We start from the raw sequence: 22,018 nt of genomic DNA on the forward strand, positions 1-22,018 counted from the left end.
TTATGCGACACTATGGCACTGATAATAGTTAATGTAAATAAGTGCGTTGGCAATTTTTAATGCGATGATTGTTTGAAAGAATATGCCCGACATGTTAGAATGTTAATAATAGCGCATTCTAATAATCAAGATTAAAAATAAATCATCTTTAAAAATACAACGCCGTGACATTCATCATCAATATCATACTGTAGGCCTATTTATCACAGCGTCTTGTTAAAACTTTGTTTAACTCTCTTCCTCTTCCGATACATGTTTTAAAATTTTACCTTAAAATATTTTGGTCTCATCAAACGGAAAATATGAAAACAATTGAAACAGGTGTTAGCCATTTTTTTTCGCATTAATATATTACATTAAATGGGAATTCCGCGCTGCTAAACATTCTGCTACCCCTTGGTCTATTTTCAACCAGTAGTTAATAATGTCATTATACAAGGCCTTTTATAAGTTCACGAAATTCCTCTTGTCAGTTTGATATTGCCAAATCTACGTATGGTTTACCGGTATATCTTCATTTCCCTCTAGTTAATACTTTTCAACTCCAGGAGGTTGGAAGATGCTAGTATATCCTAATATTTTAAGCAATATTAACATGGTTATACATTTATACTTAATTCTAAGATGCAACATTTTGTGTAGAAATTATCATCTTGGATGCATACCTTATCTAGTGTATGCAAATGTCATAGCAATTTAAATTAAACAAGAATATTTCTTACAAAAAACGCTGCTCGCTTATTGTTATTGCTAAGGTCAAGTCTGGGGGTCACTACATCACGCCTAGATACTTCAAGTATCCTATTACAAACAAAAACTTCAATGGACTGTTTTGATAATAATTCAATGATTATCTGACAGCGAATTATATCATGGGACTCATAAATACCAGAATGCTTTGGGATTTGTCGTTAGACTCTTTTCTCAGCCGTTTTTGGATTCAACAGGTGGTACCAATAAATTATAGTGGAGTTTCCATTTTAACAAAAATGTCAAAGTGTAGTACTATAAAGCTGCTTGATTTCATCTAATGAATGAGTCATCTCGTGTGACGTAGCGGGCTAGAGCAGCAGCGTGAAAATAAACAATAACATGTAGGGCCTACTGTATACCTATATAAAAAAACACTCGTTTTGTTTGTCTGTCGGTCCTAACACAGTTTCCCTTATTCTTTATAATTATGAGAATCTATGAAACTTGTATGTACAAGCATTATTAGTCTGGGTTCCAGACGGAGTTTTGTCTTAATATTAGTAAAAAGATAAATATTTTGGCACATATGGCGTTTCATACGTATACTACTTGATTTTGGATACTATTTTCAGACAAAAATCGCGGTCGAAATAAAAACAAATAAATTAAAAAAAAGATAATACAGACTTGGGGCAAATCTAAAGCATTATGTATGCAATGACGAATGTAATGGAAATCTGTCAATTGTTCTTTTGATAATAGCTTCAGGTGACTATGTAACTATACTGTATGTCACAAAAAAAGAATTTTATTATTTATTTGTATTTGAGACAGATATTTGTTTACAATTTATGTTTCCATAGAATAATTTTCACTGCAATGTGATCAAATAACTAAAAACCTGTTTCTCAAAAACCTGTTAAAAAAATCAGCAGAAACAGGCCATAGAATGAACATTGCTATTCTCCTCTTCTGTGGAACTATATTGTATTATACTATTAATAGCAATCATCAACGTGAAGTTGTAAAATACCTTTACTATGTAGTGTTGCGAGTTCATCAAACTCCTTATTAAAGGCATGAACTACTCTCTTTAGCTTCACATCTTCGTAGTAATGATAGGATGTCGGACGGTTGTGTATGTCAGTTGAGAACGGCCAAAATCCGTACAGATGAACCTCGTCACAAAACATCAGCGCTGCCGTGGTTATATAAAAGCCTAAACGACAATAATATTACAATAATGTTAATAAAATAGCGAGTAGTAGGACAAGTATGAGTCTACAAATAGTGTTTATGAGTGCCATGATGGTCGTATTTTTACGAGGCGCAGCCTAATGATTATAACATTTTATCTTTCACCTGTCACGATTGGATATCTCACGGGGATGTTCACAGTTGGCCTTTTTTTTTTCGTACAAAAAACCTGAAAAGACTATTCTCGATGACGTCATTAAGAGTTTAATAGTGTAAGTCTATTAAATATCATGTGACCCACAATCCTTCAATCAAATGACAAGAATCTATTTAGGTGTGTTATAATTTCCACTATGTAATATGTTTATTGCGATATCAAAAAGTAGACAAGATCAGGGGAGAGTTATTTCACTCTTCCTTGACAAGGAAGATCAAACACTATATATAATATTTTGGAAAAAAATTTATAAATGTGAAAAAAAATTAAATTAAAATAAAAATGTTAGTAGAATACGACTCTTAAAACTCAGAAGCCTTTTCAGAAGGTGTCCATACTTAAACTTTCACATCGCGACCGAAATCGGTCCGGAGCCCTGAGAAAATTATCGTGGAAAATAGGTTCAGCGTTAAAATATCGTACGATTTGAATCCGTACGTGATTCGGATCAAGAAGCCATTTTTTTTGCCGAAATTGTACCATTTTTTTCTTTTGACTAATCAACAATGATCATGAATGACCTCGCTTGACAACGGATAACCGAATTACGTGTTTGCGATGTTTTCGTCAGGGCGCCTAACCGAATCCACACGCGATGTGAAAGCAGCTTTACTGACCTGTCGATATCCGGTTACGTATTCCCATATTCGACCAAAAGACTCTTGTCTCTTTAAAATGATTCGGATTCCCATGTACAAGGTTTACTGACGTCACATTTGTATTTAGTGCTTTATTTATTCTAACCACCATTTTATAAATCCAGGAAGTTGTAAAGCTTGGAAACCATATGTAGTTGTTGTATTCCTTCATTTTTTCTATAAATTTGGATTGTTGAGCATGTGTGCGTGCGTAACCATATCTATAAAGACAGATTTATGAAAAACTTAGCAGAGTGCGGCTACCAACCAGACTGGAGGGCCGTAAGCATAAAAAGTGCGAATTACAGTATACACCTAGAAACTATTGAGAGTTTTGGGCGCAACATATCGTATGTAGCCTATGTAACATCAGTTAACCATCACGAACGACGGATCATCCGATCTGTCTGTCGCCTTTGATTGATCAACTACTTGTATTTAGCGTACGTCGTACTTGTCATTGCGTCCTCGTTAACCAAACATTAGACGCAAAGGTTTCATTTATTTAATATATCGTAATCGCAGCACAAGGCTGAAGAAAACAATATTACAGTAACATGTTAATGTACACATCAAAAGGACAAAAATTTAAAAATGTACAAATATACAATTTACTACTGCAGTGGTGGTGCCAGCGGGGGGGCTACGGGGGCTCTAGCCCCCTCGTCGGGGAGCCTAGCCCCCCCCCCCCCCCCGTCGGGGAACACGGGTACTTTTTGTCGGGGAATATAATATACAGTAAAAAACGTTCGCGTTCACTTCATATAGCTTCAGCGCCTAGAAAACCACGACGTTCCATTGACCGTGAGAGAGTACGTCAGAGGGCTATTATGCACTTTTATGCATTCATTTATTGCCAGCGATCTAACTTACTACTAAACATTAGCTAGGTACGCACTTGTCTGGCGGTATCCCTTTGTACGAATCGTTCAACGTTGGGTCGAGACGCGTGATATCAAGTTCCATCCAGGGACCAAAATGTGTAATGTAGTTATTTTCCAGGCGAAGTTTACCGACGGTTACCGAAGGAAACACGGGTACTTTTTGTCGGGGAATATAATATACATTAAAAAGCGTTCGCGTTCACTTCGTAGCTAGCTTCAGCGCCTATAAAACCGCGACGTTTCATTGACCGTGAGAGAGTACGTCAGAGTGATATTATGCACTTTATAAGCACTCATTATTGCCAGCGATCTAACTTACTACTAAACAATAGCTAGGTTCGCTCTTGTCTGGCGGTATCCCTTTGTACGAATCGTTCAACGTTGGGTCGAGACGCGTGATATCATGTTCCATCCAGGGACCAAAATGTGTACTGTAGTTATTTTCCAGGCGAAGTTTACTGACTGTTACGTCGTGTACTGCGTCGACGTACGCTACACTACAGCAAAAACGAATTATGTTAATTGTTCGTATGTTCACCAATATTTTTAATTTACAAGTAACATTCTGTACCGTGGGGCACCTAAAATAAATTTTTCATCCATTACTAAACAAAAAAACATGCCATTTTCGCTTAGCCAACATCTTATTATAGCTAAGTTATTACATTTTCAATGTCCTGTATGTCATGAATTTCTCACCACTCGGAAGTCCAGATGGTACGCACGCATACACTTGGGAGGAATAAACTTATTTCCCCGACTGAAAAAGGTCTACGCTTGCGTTTTTTAAGCCTCTATGCCTGATGTTTCCGAAGTATAAAATGCAATTTTTTGAAGACCTGCAGCTCTAGTTTTAAACAGTTTCTTAGCTCAGCCCCAACAATAAAGCTGGTCATATTTCGAAGTACAGGAAGTGCATTTTCCGGGACCTAACATCTCTATTTTTCAAACATTTCTTAGCTCAGTCACAACCTTGATAGGGACTTATATATTTTATTTCATGTTTTGAAGTATAATAAGTCCAATTTCCGGGACCTCCAACTCTATTTTTCTAAATTTTCTTTGAACTTTTATTTTTTAAATTGAAAAATATGGATTGAAACAGTCATCGCGCATCGTTTTTTTGCACGCAGTATTTTATTTATGCATTATAAAAAATGGAAAAAATGGCTACCCTAAATCTGATTAAAATGACCTCAAATGACGCTAGAACGCGTTGCTTCCGGGGGCTTCGCCACCTGGACCCCCACCCTTGGCGGCCCCCTGGCCCCCAGCCTAGTGATGCTCGCTTCGCTCGCATAGCCCCCTCGTCGGGGAATGTAGCCCCCGCGTCGGGAAGATCCTGGCGCCACCCCTGTACTACTGTACTACAGTATAAGACCTAGGTCATAAATAATAGCATGTCATAAATTGTCAATACAGTATTCAGAATTGAGCCCCGATGTATGGAGCGCAAAACTGAAGAAAAATGAACACGTAATAAGTTAAGATGATTATACACACCTGGTCTGAATAATAGAAGGATTGACAGTGGTTAAATTACTTTTAACACCAGCATCTTCCTGAAATCCATTGATCGGTGGAGCATTACATCTGAAGAGAAATAATAAAATATATACTGTAATAATGTTTGATATTGTAATACTGTAATATTTTTTCAGATTGAGGTATCACTCTAAAGATACTAAAAATTACAGATAGAAAGAGATTTAGACTATTCAGCAAATAAACGCGAAAAAGTAATATTTGAATGCATACTGTTTACTATTTATAACATCTTCAAATACCTTTAATTTATAACTGAATACTGCGAAATTATACTATCTACTTTAACAACAACATTTTTATCCATGATTTCACAATCAGTTAAAATAATACTTGTTTTACATTCTGGCCCATTTTTAGTTGCGTTATTGTTTATATCTAGATATATCTTCTATTCCATGGATATGAGTATCACCAATCATACCAATTTTGTCAAGCCACTTTCTTTTGACGTGGTTTTAACAAATTATTCAGGTATGGTGAATTTCTCCAGACTGATTTATGGCATAACAATCAATACAATGGTGAATAGTACTAATAATAATAGTACCCAGCATTGTAATTTTTATATCTAATATTCTTACTAATACTTTGAGTATTTTGTTTCCGAGTTAACATATATATACTGTAATATATCGATTATGACTCCGGAATACCTTATACTATCAACTTTACTGAACGTACCGGTATATAATTCATTATTTCCTGCACCTGCAGTATATTTCTATAGCAACATAACCATCGCCTTTTCATCATTAGAAAAATTATTCATAATTATTATAGCAAAATCACCTGTCGTATAAACATCATCAGCAAAATACTGCATGTAAAACCATTTATTATAATAGACTGTACAATATCATTAATAAAGAAACAACATAGATCTTGCGGCACCTTTTCCTTCTGGAACACCAATATTAATTTCTAGTTACTAAACCAATTTACAATTTCATGGAAACCATTATTTGTTTAGCTTATTAGAATTTATTGATCATCTGCGTATCAAAGCACTTGAGTACGTCTAATAAAGAAGCGAGCCATTACAATTGTCCAAACCAATCATCCATCTATTTGTTCCTGAAGTATTCTCTCACACCTTTGATATGGTTGCTTATCAACAAAGAACGATAGGCCTAGGCCTATTTAGTAATTTACAGTACTGAACAAAGATTTATGTCACATGTCAATCTTTCATATGAATTTAGAGTGAATCCCATTTTTATTATTCTCGTTTTTAATACGACATATAAAGTAGGCCTATCCACACTTCTTAAATTGTATATAACGTATGTTAGTAAACTTCTTAACGTGCTTTCAGTAGTTCAGGTTTCAACATACGGTAATTTAGTTTTTCTAAATATACAGTAAACCTCTTAACGTAGACATACGGTAGTTTAGTTCTAAATGTACAGTAAACCTCTTAACGTAGACATACGGTGGTTTAGTTTTTCTAAATGTACAGTAAACCTCTTAACGTAGACATACGGTGGTTTAGTTTTTCTAAATGTACAGTAAACCTCTTAACTTAGACATACGGTGGTTTAGTTTTTCTAAATGTACAGTAAACATCTGAACGTAGACATACGGTGGTTTAGTTTTTCTAAATGTACAGTAAACATCTTAACGTAGACATACGGTGGTTTAGTTTTTCTAAATGTATAGTAAACTTCTTAACGTAGACATACAGTGGTTTAGTTTTTCTAAATGTACAGTAAACCTCTTAACGTAGACATACGGTAGTTTAGTTTTTCTAAATGTACAGTAAACCTCTTAACGTAGACATACGGTGGTTTAGTTTTTCTAAATGTACAGTAAACCTCTTAACTTAGACATACGGTGGTTTAGTTTTTCTAAATGTACAGTAAACATCTTAACGTAGACATACGGTGGTTTAGTTTTTCTAAATGTACAGTAAACATCTTAACGTAGACATACGGTGGTTTAGTTTTTCTAAATGTACAGTAAACATAACCTAGACATACGGTGGTTTAGTTTTTCTAAATGTACAGTAAACCTCTTAACGTAGACATACGGTGGTTTAGTTTTTCTAAAAAATGTACAGTAAACCTCTTAACGTAGACATACGGTGGTTTAGTTTTTCTAAATGTACAGTAAACATCTTAACGTAGACATACGGTGGTTTAGTTTTTCTAAATGTACAGTAAACCTCTTAACGTAGACATACGGTGGTTTAGTTTTTCTAAATGTACAGTAAACCTCTTAACGTATACATACGGTGGTTTAGTTTTTCTAAATGTACAGTAAACATCTTAACGTATACATACGGTGGTTTAGTTTTTCTAAATGTACAGTAAACATCTTAACGTAGACATACGGTGGTTTAGTTTTTCTAAATGTACAGTAAACCTCTTAACGTAGACATACGGTAGTTTAGTTTTTCTAAATGTATACGGTATACTTCTTACAGTAGCTTATATAGCTATCTCTTCTGCAAAATTGTATTCTTCAGTTTTGGCTTTAATCAGTTTATTTAAACGTTGGTCAACATTTGGAAGAAGTTTATATAATTTCTCCCAAAATAATGGATCGTTCCAGTGAATATAATTATTTGTAGATAGATACTTCTTTAAATTCTTATCTAACTTATCTTCTAAAATGTCTTCTAAAAGTATAACAATTAATCTGTTCATTCGATCATTCAACACCTGTTCATATGCTACTTTAAACTCCAATAAACACCATTCACTTTGTAAAAAGTTTGGAGATAGAAGTAGAATGGTTCGTCTACTAGCAGCCACCGTCTCAATGATGGTATCAGCAATCGATGCACCGACGGGAAAATCCCGATAATGAAGGCAGAGTCGATACGGTGGGTCACGACCCTCAAGAACAGGTGCTAAGTCGTACAACACTACTTGATAATCTAGACTGCTATAGGAGATAAACGCATCGTACTTTTTGACATCTCCGTCATCATCATCTTCATTAGCAAATAACCTATTCCCGTATTTAATATACACGTACCACCGGATATATTTTCTACGTCGTACAACTATCACTGCGACAATGAAAACAATTAGTGTTAATAATGAAACAATTATGGCATATATTGTTCCGTCATTACCACCGGATCCAGCGCAAATAAAATACATGTCTAGCAGTTGCAGTATTGGTACGTTACTGGTACTCATACCGTTATACGCGTTCACACATAAAATATCTCCTGGTCTCGAAACAATGTTAATGTTATTGTTTATCCATTTCTTCAGCCATAACAAGTTGCATTCACACTTGAATATATTATTATGTAATGAAATCATTTCAAGATTAGTTAATGCATCAAATACCCCGGATGGAAGTGTTTCTAAGAGATTGTTATGAAGATACAAATGAGTTAAGTTTACATTATTTGAAAAAGACGCCGCATTTACTTTGTTAATATTATTGTTGTTCAATGATAAAACTTCTAGAAACGGAAGATTTTCAAACGCTAAGTTTACTTCAGAAATATTATTATCATTAAGCGAAAGTATCCGTAGGTTTGTTAAGCCGTCGAAAGCACGTTGCGAATATGCAACAATAGCATTATGATTCAAATAAAGCCGAAGAATGTTATAATTAACAACAAATGTTGATGAAATGCGTGACACATTGTTTAATTTTAATGATCCTATCATATACAAAATATTCGTGTCTTTGGGAAGGTCACTTTGCCAGCTACGGAAGCTACAATTGTACACTTTAAGATAATCACAAACTCTTTCGTAATACAAACAAGATAAATTATTCGGAATGTCACAATGAATATTTTCATCTTTATAATTAAGCGATGCCAATGTTTTATTCGCAAGCTTATGGGGTCTAGTGCATCTCACTGCCTCGTAATCTTTAATGAATATATGAGCATTAAAATAACCTTTTTTATTTCGTAAAAGGTAACGAATCGCTTCACAAGATTCATGCGGAAAAACGCAAGACAATGGATTTCCTTCCATAAATATGTTAATCAGATCGAACTTCACGTGGCTAAAGACATTTTCTGGAATTTTTGAGAACTTATTATATTGAATATATAAATTCTTAAGCAATGGAAACTGAAAACATTTGTCATCAAACAAAGATATAGCGTTATGTGATATTTTTAGGCTTGTCAAGTTTTGAAATCCAAGTGCGCATGGCCAATGCGTAATGTTGTTCTTACTTAGATCAAGTATTTCAATCCGTGAATGATTTATTGATGATACGCCATTTTGTAAAACCATTTCTATTTTGTTTAATTTTGCGCTAAAAGTGCGTAAGAATGGTAACGACTTCAACCACATGTTCATATATACAGTGTGTAGATCATTCATATTAAGGTATAAACTCTCGAGAAAAACCAGCCCATCAAACGCCTTCTTTGAGATATACCGCAACTTGTTAAGGCTTATATCAAGAAGTTTCAGTGTACACGTGTTGTTCATGGCACACAAGCCATACGCTGGTAAGCTGGTGAGGTTGTTGGCGCTCAGAATAAGATTTGAGATATTGGTTAATTCTCTCAATGATGGATGGATACGGTCATTAATGTTCGCATAAATTATTTGCAAGGTATCTAAACTGTATAAATGTGAAGCTAATTTATCCTTAATACCGATTACTTTACAAGTAGTGTTCAAAATTCGAGGGGATCCACATTGTTCCAAAAAAGCCGGATTAAAAACGATACCACTATCTAATTGAGTTTCGTTTGTTGTAGGAAAGCACATTATATTCGTCTCTGTCGATGGAGGTAGATTAAAATCGTAATCAAAATCTTCTTGCTCTTTAACAATACATACAGAAGAAGAAGATATAGTTCCTACTGGTTCACAAAATTTACAAACACAACTAAATAGATTTGGTTGCGTTAGATTTCCACAGGGGTGAAAATATTCCTTGTCGTCTGAGATTTTAATATGTTCACAGTTCGGAGACCAAGTCACTGAACTCGCCATGAGTAGGTCTAGTAATAATAAACAGGCAGCGAATTGAAGATATTTGAAGTTTTGACTGCAAAACATTGAGTAAGGCATTGTCAAATAGTGTACGTTTTTAGAAGAGTTTAACAATGCCAAGGCCAACTCACACGAACCTTACGCATATAGGCCTATACTTTATCGCTTAATATAATTCTGTTTTCCTCGGTGAATCGTCATAACCGTTTTATCAGTAATCCAACAAAAACATAATCGTATGCGTATACATGCGCGCAGTTGATTGACAAAATGAATTCACAAAATGCAATTATTTCTACCCCTGACCTCTTTCCACAATGAACTCGCAGCTATAAGTTGACCCGTTCCGGTTGCATAAAGGCACAAATAGTAGCGTGTTGTACCATCAGGCTTATTGATTGCGCCACACTCCCTCGGGCACTCCCTGCTTTCCGCTAACACTTGGACTGGACACGTAGGCCGCTACGATTCAATAGTAGACAGCAGTACGATTTAAAAGCCACATCTATAGCTCCAGAAAACCAGGACATCAGATTTTCAATACACTATGTAAGTACATTTACTTTAGTTTCTACAAAATTACATGGTCTTGTTTTTTTTGTCTTCGGCATTTGCGACCTCTGCTGGAGGACAGAACATGACCTACTAAAGAAAACACCTTAACGAAACCTGTACATTCCTTAAGATGGTGACGTCATAAATAGTTCGTGTAAAGTGTATAACATACATGAATCGGATTCTGGGTCAAATTGCTTAATCTTCATTTTACACCAGCGGCACTATATTTTTTGTTTAAAACAACAATATAACATAAAGATATAAACCGTACAGCCACTATCGTATACACGTCAAAATGTTGTTACACAATTAAAGAAAAAAACGTTACAAAAAGATTAAAAGGACCCTCGCCTAAACCGATAAACAATTAAAATAAAATATTATATAGGATAAAAAACGGTTCGTTTTTTCCATACAGATTTCAATATAGTCATTGACAACATTTTTCAAAATTAGGGAATGTAAATGTTATGTTAGTACACCATTGCTTAACTGCGGGATTAGGAAATTATAGTATGCATACAGTATACTATAATATACATATGAAAACATGTATTCAATTGCTCTCAGAGAAAAGTTCGAATTCGTTTCATGAATAACATTTTTGTAAAATAGACTTGGACGTAACGTTTGCGAATTTAATAGGTGTTTATACCTCTCGTGATCATTGTTTTAACTATTATTTATAAACGATATTTATTATATATACTGTATATCCTACTAATGTAAACCTTCTACAATTGTCTATTTGTAGAGCTGTCAAAGTTCAACTCTATTATGACATATCATGGAGGAATTCGTACCTCCGTGGACATATTATGTTTAATATTCCTGTTTAAAGCCTGTTTTCGCGAAACTAATTAGCGCAAATAAATCAAACACTCATACAGTCGGCCTATTTTGAATGTTTAATTTTCTAAATGTTTCTATCTATGTAAAGCGCATTGAGGCTTTCAGCATAATGCGCTATATCAAGTATCAGTTATTATTATTATTATTATATGAGTTCGTATTTTTGGCACCAAAAAAAGGTAAATTCGGAAAAATATTAATACGCATGCGCAAGAACCAACGCTTTTCGATTTACGCGAATAATTCCGCTTAAATAGATAATAATGATTAAGAGCCATTGTCTGTAAAAATCAAAGATTTGGTGGCAGATGTAAAAAAATGGATTTCTCTCAAATGTTTACCATGAATAGACACTTCAATAAAAAGCATATCTACGACATTCATTTTAATTTTTAGCCTTCATTGCCATGACAACGGTCAATTATCCAAATTTTTATGTTTTTGCCATTTTTCACAGATTTTCTATAGTGAAAAAGTACAAACTTGTATACTTGTTTTAACCAAAAATACTTACAGTGTACAGTTTTTGTTTATATCAGTGTAAACAACTAAGTATTGAGTTCCATTTAATGTAGAAAAAAACAAAATTACAAAATGGAGTTTGGTCGATACCATTATTTTAAAAAGGGGTGTTTTTAAAAAATATTATTTTTATAAAAGTATACCTCATAAACGTACATATAACTTCCAAAGTGGTGTTTTTATATCAATGAGGTTTTGTAATTTGATAGTCAATAGGTTTTTCAACAATAATCACGAAAAAAAACTGGGGTAAATTTCGTACATAGATTTTGTGTTGCCAGGAAAACACTGAAAATACAAAAAAAATACAAACAAAATGACAACAAACAAAACACAAGAATCAAAATTTAAATATGGCTAATCCAATAATAAAATATATATTTGGCTTGTCATAATGCTACTAGAGTCATACGAATAGTTTAGATAAAATACGAGAATGTGTTGACAGGTTTATTTCAATTAATTGCCAGAAAAACAGTATTTTGCTTAGAAATATTTAGTTAATGGAAACTAATATTAAACTTTGTAATAATTGCCTCCAGCTTTTTTTTTTAAATTTTGACATCTATTTTTTGTAAAGAGATACAGAAAGACGTCCCAAAAAAATCTGAACTTGTAAATAGGTCATTTGAGGTCAAAAGGGGTCAGAATGCAGAACAGGACAGGTCCCCACTTTAGTTCAAATATTAATGTTTTATCAAAATTTACAAGATTGTTCATAAAAATTTTCAACAAATTTTATTTTTTTAACTATAATTTTACCTTAGCAACCATTTCTAAGGAAAGAAATTTAAAAAAAAACGTTTAAAAAATGACGTTTTTATGAATACAAAGAATTGATTGCATTTGTACTTTTTCTCAATTTTACTTCTACTGCATTCTAATAATCATAAAGTGATGACAAACTTGACCTTGGAAATTCATTCATTTTGAGGTCAACATTTTACCATAGTAACTGTTTCTATGCGAAAATATTTAAAAAATAAGGGGTTTTCATAAATACTACTTAGTTTTACATTTCTACTTTTTCCCAAATTTACTTTAAATACTGAATCCTAATAATCTCAGAAAAAAGTCTTGACAAATCTGAATAAAGGTAAAAAATTGACCTTTAGTGTTATCTTATAACCTGTTTCTATATATAACTAAGGATAATTTAAAAGAAAATAAAATAATGGGTTTTCATGACAAAAATATAATTACATTTTACATTGAGGTCAATTGACATCAACATTTTACCTATAGTGTATTTTAGCAACTCTTTCTATGCGTAACTAAGTACAATTTTTTTATCACGGGGTTTCATGACTACAAACAATAGCATTACTAATTTTTCCCAAATTTACGTATCTACTGAATCCCAAAAAATCACAGAAAAATTCTGATCTTGTGAAAGGGTCATTTCTGGGTCAAATTATGTCAAAATGTACTAACTATTATTTATGTTATCTTATAACCTGTTTCTAGGCGTAACTAAGGATAATTGTTTTTCAAAAATGCAGTTGAACCTTCCGTGAGCGGCCACCCTCGGGACCTGGAAAAATGGCCACTTACGGAAGGTTCTGCCGATTAAGGACCAAAATCACGTATATGGTTATGCACGATATTCTTATGGCAACGAGCCTCTCAATTTTCCAGCTAATTGTATTATTGTTTATAATCAGGTGGTTTAGTATTATTTATCATTTTCAGACAAATTTTAAAAGCTTTTATCATATGAAAAATGGTCGGTCAAAATCTGTGTAGTTTTCTCATCTCTTCACAGAAATGTTTTTAAAACCGCTTTGAAATAAAGCTAATATAAAAAACTACAATAAACATGGACCTCTAATTCATAGCTCCATGCAATAAGTATCACATTTTTCGGGTGGCTGCTACCATACAAAAAAAGTTAATTTTTAGTAAAAAAGTGGCCGCAGCCGCTTACGAGAAGTGGCCGCTTAGAGGAGGTACCAAATGCACTAATTAGATAGGAAAAACAAAGGTGGCCGCTTACGGGAGGTGGCCGCTGTAAATAAAATATGGTTTCATGAATAAAAATAATCACCAAAGAAAGTCCTCACGAATATGACCCCTTAAATTAAAATGGTAATTTGAAAATACAAATTAGGCATGCTTGCTAATAATCTACAAATTTAAATTTGTATAAGATAAGTATATGAAAAATCTAAAGAATATCTATTATAGTTACCATAGTAACTGTTGCTCTGCACAACTAAGGGAAATTAAATACCGGTAATTATTAGATAATTCTCAATTAATAATTACTACTGAATCCAACAATCACAGTAAAAAAAAATAGAATTAACAACAAATTTAAAACCAATATTTAATATAAAATGTGGTATTTTACATGCTGACCTTAAATGAAATGACATTTCCCATCAGGGCTTCAATATTTGTTATGTAGCATTAACATACCTTTTGATTGGTTCAATTTTGTGGAGGGGAAAGTGGTGGATCCAGGAGTTTGAAATAGTTAGGAGGTCGGAGTCGAGGGTCTAAAAACTTGATGTCCTATCTTTTGCATTGCAATTTTTAATTTGAGGTGGGTGGGGGGCTTAAATGTGGGTGTGGTGGGATGGAGGAGTTTGAATCCGTCTATCGGTTGGTTGGGGCGATGGTAGTGGCAGTGTGGGTGGTGCTTGCATGAATTTGACACTCTATAGTGGATGATCGACACAAGTGTTGTAGTTTATCTTTTATGGTTATGGTGGGGTGGGGGTGGGGGGTAGGGGGGGTTGTGTGGGGAGTCGGAAGTGGTGGTAGATGGGCATGTGGGATCTGCTTAGGTTAGCAAATAGAAGAAGTAAACGAAATTAAGAGGAGCTTCAAAATAAGAGAGGAGTAATCAGTTACAAAGATTTAAATTCATAACGATCTGATAATTTATATTATTTAATTTCCAGAGGATATAACATATGAAATGACAATGACAACTGCGATTTTACAGAATCTATAATTAAAAATATTGGGGTTTTTTTCACAACACAATTTGAATTATATAAAACATTAAGAATTGTTCTGACCAATGGGTTTAAAATCAGATAATCAAAGAAAATAAAATGTTTTAAATAATTTACCATGTTTTTTTTATAAAAATGCCTATGTTTCTTCTGGTAACACTGCTTGTAGATTTTTAAATTACCCCAGTATTTTATTTTATAAATCACTTATTAAACATTAGAATTACCTATTTGTAAAAAATCAGCTTAAAAAAAACACCACTTTGGGCGTTATGGTGAAGTAAAGTTTAGTTGTTTTTAACAATTAATAAAAACTGAAAAACACCCCCTTTTAAATAAATAGTATCTCCCAAAGTATGAAATCAAAATTTAACAAAAAATATGAAACAGGTACACAATGCATTGTTATTATGCATACACTAATTATTTTTTATAATTAAATCAACAAAACAAAAATATCGTTCATCAAAGTACTACCAATATCCATTCTAAAAAACTTTAAAAAAGGACAAAATTTGTCAAAAACACCAATTTGCCCGTTGCCATGGAAATATATGTGTGAAATAAAAAATACTTCATATTTGATTTCTCTCAACACATATATAACCATGTGCAAAATTTGAAAGAAATCCATTTTTTTGAGTCACTATTTTTGATATTTCTTTGATTCTTACAGACAATGGCTCTTAAATAGTCTTAGGCTATTATATAAAACATAACATCTAATTTATGGTGTATTCAGAGACAATAAATGATTGTAAACTATTTTTTTTATTTCAGTTTTAAATCACTAGATCATACGGTATGACGTTTACCATCCTTTTAGGCCTCTACGTGACCTTGATGTTTCAGACGTATGTTGCCACGGAAACAATATGCGGTTACGAGACCTGTTTTGGGAATCCAACAATTGGCAACTTTTCCGTGTGTACGTGCTACGACTTTTGCGAAATAACCATTAACATGTACGACCACGCGATCAAGAAAAGTATTGAGTGTACATTAAGAGATGATCAAGATTTATTCCAATTGTTTGACAGTCTTCCGGTCACCGAACGTATTATTTTTTCATGTGACGTACCGTCAGGAATGTATGAGCTGAATGATACGATGGTTTCTAAACATAGTTTCACGTTAAAGTCTTTCCAATCGAAAGGATGCAGGTTTAAACTAATTGATGAATATACTTTTGCAGATTTCAATTTAACAGAGGTTATTATCGTCGATGGTAACATTTCCAATAATAGCATTGCCGCTTTCAGATCGATTCATTCATTAAAAACATTAAATTTGGATTATAACCATTTTACTCAACTTGGTGATTATGCTTTTTGTAAGGAAAACGTTACATGTCCGTTACAAACGCTAAGTTTGCGTTTCAGCTTTATTCAAGATGTGTCTATATTAACTTTTAAAGGATTGTCTAAGCTTAAGGATTTAGACTTATGTGGAAATGATCTTAAAACTGTTCCAATCGACAAGTGGTCATATTTAGTATCTTTAACCAACGTTGATTTATCTAAAAATTCAATTCAATATTTACCAAGCTATACACCGCTAGGTATCATCGAACGTTTTGATGTTTCACAGAATAAGTTAACGCGTTACAACTTAAAAATGGGACGAGGAACCTTCAACAACTTACTATACCTTAATGTTAGTCACAACGAACTCTCCATCATCAAAAGGAAAGATTTTGTGCTTTATGGTGTGCGGGTGGCAGATCTATCGTTTAACAACATCCACTTAATAGAAGAAGATGGTTTTGATGACGTAGGCTACCTTAAGATACTTGACTTACGTCATAATTTATTAACGCAGATCCCGGATAATTACCATAATGAAATTGAGTATTTGGATTTCTTGTCGCGCAATGTTATTGGAATTTATTTTGATGGTAATCCATTGCATTGTGGATGTAGTCGTGTAAGGGATCTTAAGAATGGGAATGGTACGCAGACTGATAACATAAGCGTATTGGACTATGATCAGTTGATGTGTTCTGCGCCATATTCATCCGCGGGACAGTTAGTATCTCAAGTAAGCCTAGAAGATGTTCTTTGTCCTTTGAATTGGACGTCAGATGCATATAACTGTTCAACGTATTACAGAATGTCACCAGACAGTTATATAATTGCAAATTGTAGTTATAACTATCTTCCGAACGCTCTTGTTGGTAATATCAATATTTTAGACTTTAGTGGGTCACTGCGCATGAGCAATGTGTATTACCTCGTAAGTCACATGATGAGGCTGGAACATCTATATGGACTGTTTTTGAGTGATAACTTACTATATGATATGCAGAATGATACATTTATTGGTATAGCATCACTCAGGGCACTTTACTTAGATAGAAATAATTTTACTGAATTGACAAACGAATTAGAACCTCTTGCAGAACTTGAGGAAATCCATATGGAGAACAACTCACTTCAGCATATTGACAAAGATGCATTTGTAAACAACACTAACCTTACTCATATCTATCTTCATAACAATAATTTAGAGGTTCTTCCTGAAGGAATATTCGACTCATTAAATCAGTTGAGGTATCTCAGTATTCAAAACAATCCATACACATGCACATGTGGAAATCGATGGTTAAAGTTTTGGCTAAAAGAGAACAAGAACGTCGTCGAAAACTCAAGTAACATAGTCTGTTTTACTGGTTCATATTCAAAACCATTGTTATCATTAGCAGACGATGATTTCCATTGCAAAGATGATGACGTCACTGTAGTTAACGTCAATAAATTTACTTCCATCATCGCAGTATCTAGCGTCAGTCTTCTTCTGTTAATATTCTCAGTGATCGCCTTTAAATTCAGACGCACGATCCGTGTTGTGCTATACGTTAGATTCGGTATTTCTATCTTACACAATGAGACTGCTGGCAAGGATGATGATAACATATATGATGCGTTTATTTCGTATAGTAATGACGACTTTCCGCTGGTCATGAATTCGTTTGTACCAAAACTTGAAGGTATAACCTCTCCGTATAAACTATGTATACGGGATAGAGATTTTCTGGTTGGTGATTGTATTGCAACGGCGATCATTGATACGGTAAACGTCAGCAGACGAACGGTCATTCTACTTTCTCGAGCCTTCCTTGCTGACAAGTGGTGCATTATGCAGTTCAAGGCAGCTCATCAGTACGCTTTACAACAGCAACGAGATCACTTGATTGTTGTCCTTTTGGAAAACATCCCTCCCGAGGACATAGTGAATGAAGATATTAAGTTTTACTTAAGCTCTAATACATACGTAGAATGGAATGACCCACTGTTCTGGGAAAAGCTGTGTTTTGCACTTCCGAAAGAGAATGCTACTGCTCGTGAAGCTCGTCTTAGAGGTGACGCAGAAATGGACAACAAAGGTTACCAGCCCGATGTTCTTCTTAATGAACAAATGTGAACGTATATTCTTTTTAAACTTTTACAAAGGTATTTTGATGCTTATAAATGTGTCACACGTGATTAAACGTAGCTGTATAATGGATTTATTTTATGTTACGGTTTTTTAATACATTTTTAATTACAAGAATATTTATGTTTAAAAAAAACCGTCTTTATTTAAATCTTTACTATCATTCTGTAACATTGTTTTTAGCGCAATGTCAAATTCACTTCTGGTCAGTCTCCTCCATTAAAGTCGGTTCCCACTTGTACGCAACGTGCCCGGGTAGGCACAACACCAGTGAGTTTACCATCATAAGAGACAGTGGATGCTCTATCGTGTCGAAATTGTGGAAACAAAGCTTCACCAATACATACACATGCTTTATTTTATATTAACTTATATCAAATATCGTGATCAGAAGTTTGATTACTTCCACTTAAATTGCGTCACGCTGAGAAAGGTATGATGGGATGCGATTAGAGACTATGGGGAATGGCGCCGCCATACGATGGTTGAGTACAAAATAGATCAATGCTATTTTTGACTTAAAAACAAAACATAAAAATACAGAAAAACTTGTTAATTATGTGATGGATGAACATACTATGTTTATAACAACACCACAGACGAATAAAACAATGGTTACAGTAGATCTATAACAACATCTAACGAAACACAAGGTCTTAATAGGAATATTCCATTATTTCTGTAGGTGTGGTGGATGATGTCTCGAGAACTTCCTTAATGCAAGACAATCTAACGACAGGCTCAGGAGATCAGAGAGTTTATCTGTGGCTGCGATCAGTCCCACTTCCCTTAACAAACACCGTGCCGCCGCGGAGAATATGTAGCATACAAATTACAGTACTGTTGGTGGTTGTCGCAGCTAGACATAATATCAAAGGACTGTTACGAGTTCCTATCTTGTCAAGAAGAGCTCAGTGTCCTTCTGTTAGATTGCCTTGCTTTATGATATTATTGTATTTGCACTGCAAGAAGTTTAGAGTAAGCAATCTTCTGATGTACGGTTTAATGATTACCAACCTTATAACGAAGTCAGCTTCATCGATTTCTTTGCCACATTTACTTCCATTCAATATCCCTCCGTTACCAACAATAGCACATCTTTTGTATCCGCCTACGTTACTTTCTGGAGAATCCTGTGAATATAAAAAGTAATATTATATTACTATATTAATTATTTAAGAGTAATATCAATCCAAGATGCAGTGACTCGACTTTAATATGATTTTTCTCAACCATTGTCGAACCATTTGCATTTCCATAGCAACATTGATCAGTTTAACTAACTCAACAATTATTAGAATCAGAGGCTCCCCTAATAACTTTGATATACTGTATATTTTTTTTATTCTTTCTGTTATATTTGTTCTTATATGTACTTAAACTGACCCGGGGAGAGTTTATGAGTGGGAGATAATAAGGTAATAAAATTACCGGAATTTGTACTAACTAAACTCATATTAAAGACCGGTTTTCTAGAAGCATATAAAATAGAATACTACCGTATTCATGCATTACGCATTCATGATTCAGTATTTTAAAATGTGTTGCTCTGTAGAAATCAACAATATTCATAATGTAATTCATAATACTGTACACCTAAGTAGATTATTGTCATTTGATTGGAAGATTGTGATTCATTACTTCATTGAACACTTGCGTCACCAATCATGCAGTGTGGGTATAATACGCAATGAATTTTGTTATTTCCAGTTGAATTTCGTTATACTGATTGTGTTAGTCTAGGTTCTAGACGGAGTTTTTAGTCTACAGCTCACTATTTCGGTCGGTTGTTCGGTCGGTCGGTAAACATTAACTTAGATTTGCGCACGCGACCGCAGCGATGTATATGGCCTTGTTATTTAAAATGTAAGTGTATTGAATGTTTGTATTCATAAACATTCATTATGTGATATACCAAGAATTTTGAAATAGGCAATCAATTTACCAATCACAAGTAATAAAATGAAAAATGATGATGAGCCAAAGGGTGTCTAGATTTTCGAGATCTAAGAAAATAAGATATCTTAGTTTTCTAGATCTAGTTTTCTAGACACCATGAGCCAAATAAAATAACTAGAAATAAAATAACCAATTATCTTTGTTATTTGTAGCTTAGTTATGATATATTAATACAAAGTTTAAAAACATACTTTGAGTAGCAATTTGTAGAATTCCTCACTTATATTAATGCTTCCCCGCCCTAAGAAGAACTTAAATGTTTGAGATATGTTGACGTTTCTTTGGCTTAATATCAATTCAGTATGAACAGTTTTTTTAAAGTCGGATCTATAAAAGAAGAAAGATTGAAAACACTCAAAGAAGCTTTTTATTTGCTCAATGTTATTTGAAAAAGACAAAAACATGTGATATGCCTATACGGCCATGATGACGTCATATCACTACGATAGTTTGAGTTTAACACTGAGCATATATAATTATTTTGTAGAATAATTCAAAATATTACGAAACATTCAGAATCAGAATCAGAATAATTTTGTTGATCTCCAAAGGAGAAATTCATTTGCTAAAAGTTAAAATAATTAAAATATTAAAAATGTATAAATATAAAAATATTAAAAGTTTACATAGTAATGATATAAAAAGTACGATAAAAACAATACATAGGCCTATAAAGAGAATACAAGCACCAATAATAACAAGAAACAAACCCCCACCCCCCACCCCCAAGTTACATACATAAAAACAATTCAAAATATACATTGTATACTCATATAGACACTATCAACAAATTTAAATTTCAAATTAATTTTCCTTTCTTCTTTCTTATCATAAAATTATATCAACATTAGAGAGGTTTCGCAATCTTACGAATACGATAACGAAAACGGATACGTCACGCACACGTATTCGTTTTCGTAAGCCATAAAAAAATCTGTTTCGCATGGCAACGAAATATTGAGGCGCGTCCAAAATATGACTGCGGTAAATTTGAGCGAAGCGCGGGTACGTGTTGTTCGGTGCTTGGCTGCCTAGGCCTAGCGTAACATCAAAGCGAGTGAGGACTTTAAAAACTGCTATTTATCAAAATTGACTTGGCATTTTAGTAAATTACTTTAGTAAATTACTTTCAATAAATCTATAATTATATTATAATCATGAATCATTCCTGATTCAAATGCAAAATGTGCAAAATAGATCAAAAACTATACTCGTTTTGTAGTTACGAATATGACTGGTGATATTCGTCAACACGAATACGCTTTACGAATATGAAATGGGGATCAGCTCAAAAGTTTCACAAATGTGTGACGTATCCGTTTTCGTTATCGTATTCGTAAGGTTGCGAAACCTCCCTAATGGTAACATTTCCATAGGAAGAAGAATAAGGCTAGAATAAAGATACTTACCTATAACAGAGTATTAAATAATAATAAATGGGTTTTTCTTGTTGAAATGGCAATGTTTTGTTTATATTTAGAAACATTATCTACCAAAATAAATTTTCTGAATTATGATTATCATGCTGTTTAGAAAATCTCCTCAACGGTGGGGGGGGGGGGGGGGGGGTCGTATGTTAATTATTTCTTCATAGTGCGGCATTATGTATATCGTC

The 22,018-nt window shown here is 33.7% G+C and overlaps 2 protein-coding genes across 2 annotated transcripts in view; one reads left to right on the forward strand and one right to left on the reverse strand.

Annotated features, from left to right (window-relative positions):
* Positions 1 to 1,691: 1,691 nt before the first annotated feature.
* The window catches only part of LOC140058123 (alpha-N-acetylneuraminide alpha-2,8-sialyltransferase-like), a 28,279-nt gene continuing 7,952 nt past the window's right edge, over positions 1,692 to 22,018 (reverse strand). The window contains exons 4-8 of the mRNA XM_072103678.1: positions 20,595 to 20,730; positions 19,462 to 19,577; positions 5,133 to 5,222; positions 2,725 to 2,966; positions 1,692 to 1,912 (exon numbers count right to left, since the gene is read on the reverse strand). Coding sequence (XP_071959779.1) covers positions 1,692 to 1,912; positions 2,725 to 2,966; positions 5,133 to 5,222; positions 19,462 to 19,577; positions 20,595 to 20,730 — 805 coding nt within the window. The remainder of the gene's footprint in view (positions 1,913 to 2,724; positions 2,967 to 5,132; positions 5,223 to 19,461; positions 19,578 to 20,594; positions 20,731 to 22,018) is intronic.
* On the forward strand, positions 16,553 to 18,533 carry LOC140059514 (protein toll-like). Its single transcript, XM_072105442.1, has one exon. The coding sequence runs from the start codon at positions 16,627 to 16,629 to the stop codon at positions 18,430 to 18,432; it is 1,806 nt and encodes a 601-aa protein (XP_071961543.1). The 5' UTR covers positions 16,553 to 16,626; the 3' UTR covers positions 18,433 to 18,533.

This window comes from Antedon mediterranea, chromosome 9 (assembly GCF_964355755.1).
Source record: "Antedon mediterranea chromosome 9, ecAntMedi1.1, whole genome shotgun sequence".
In the NCBI taxonomy this organism is placed as follows: Eukaryota; Metazoa; Echinodermata; class Crinoidea; order Comatulida; family Antedonidae; genus Antedon; species Antedon mediterranea.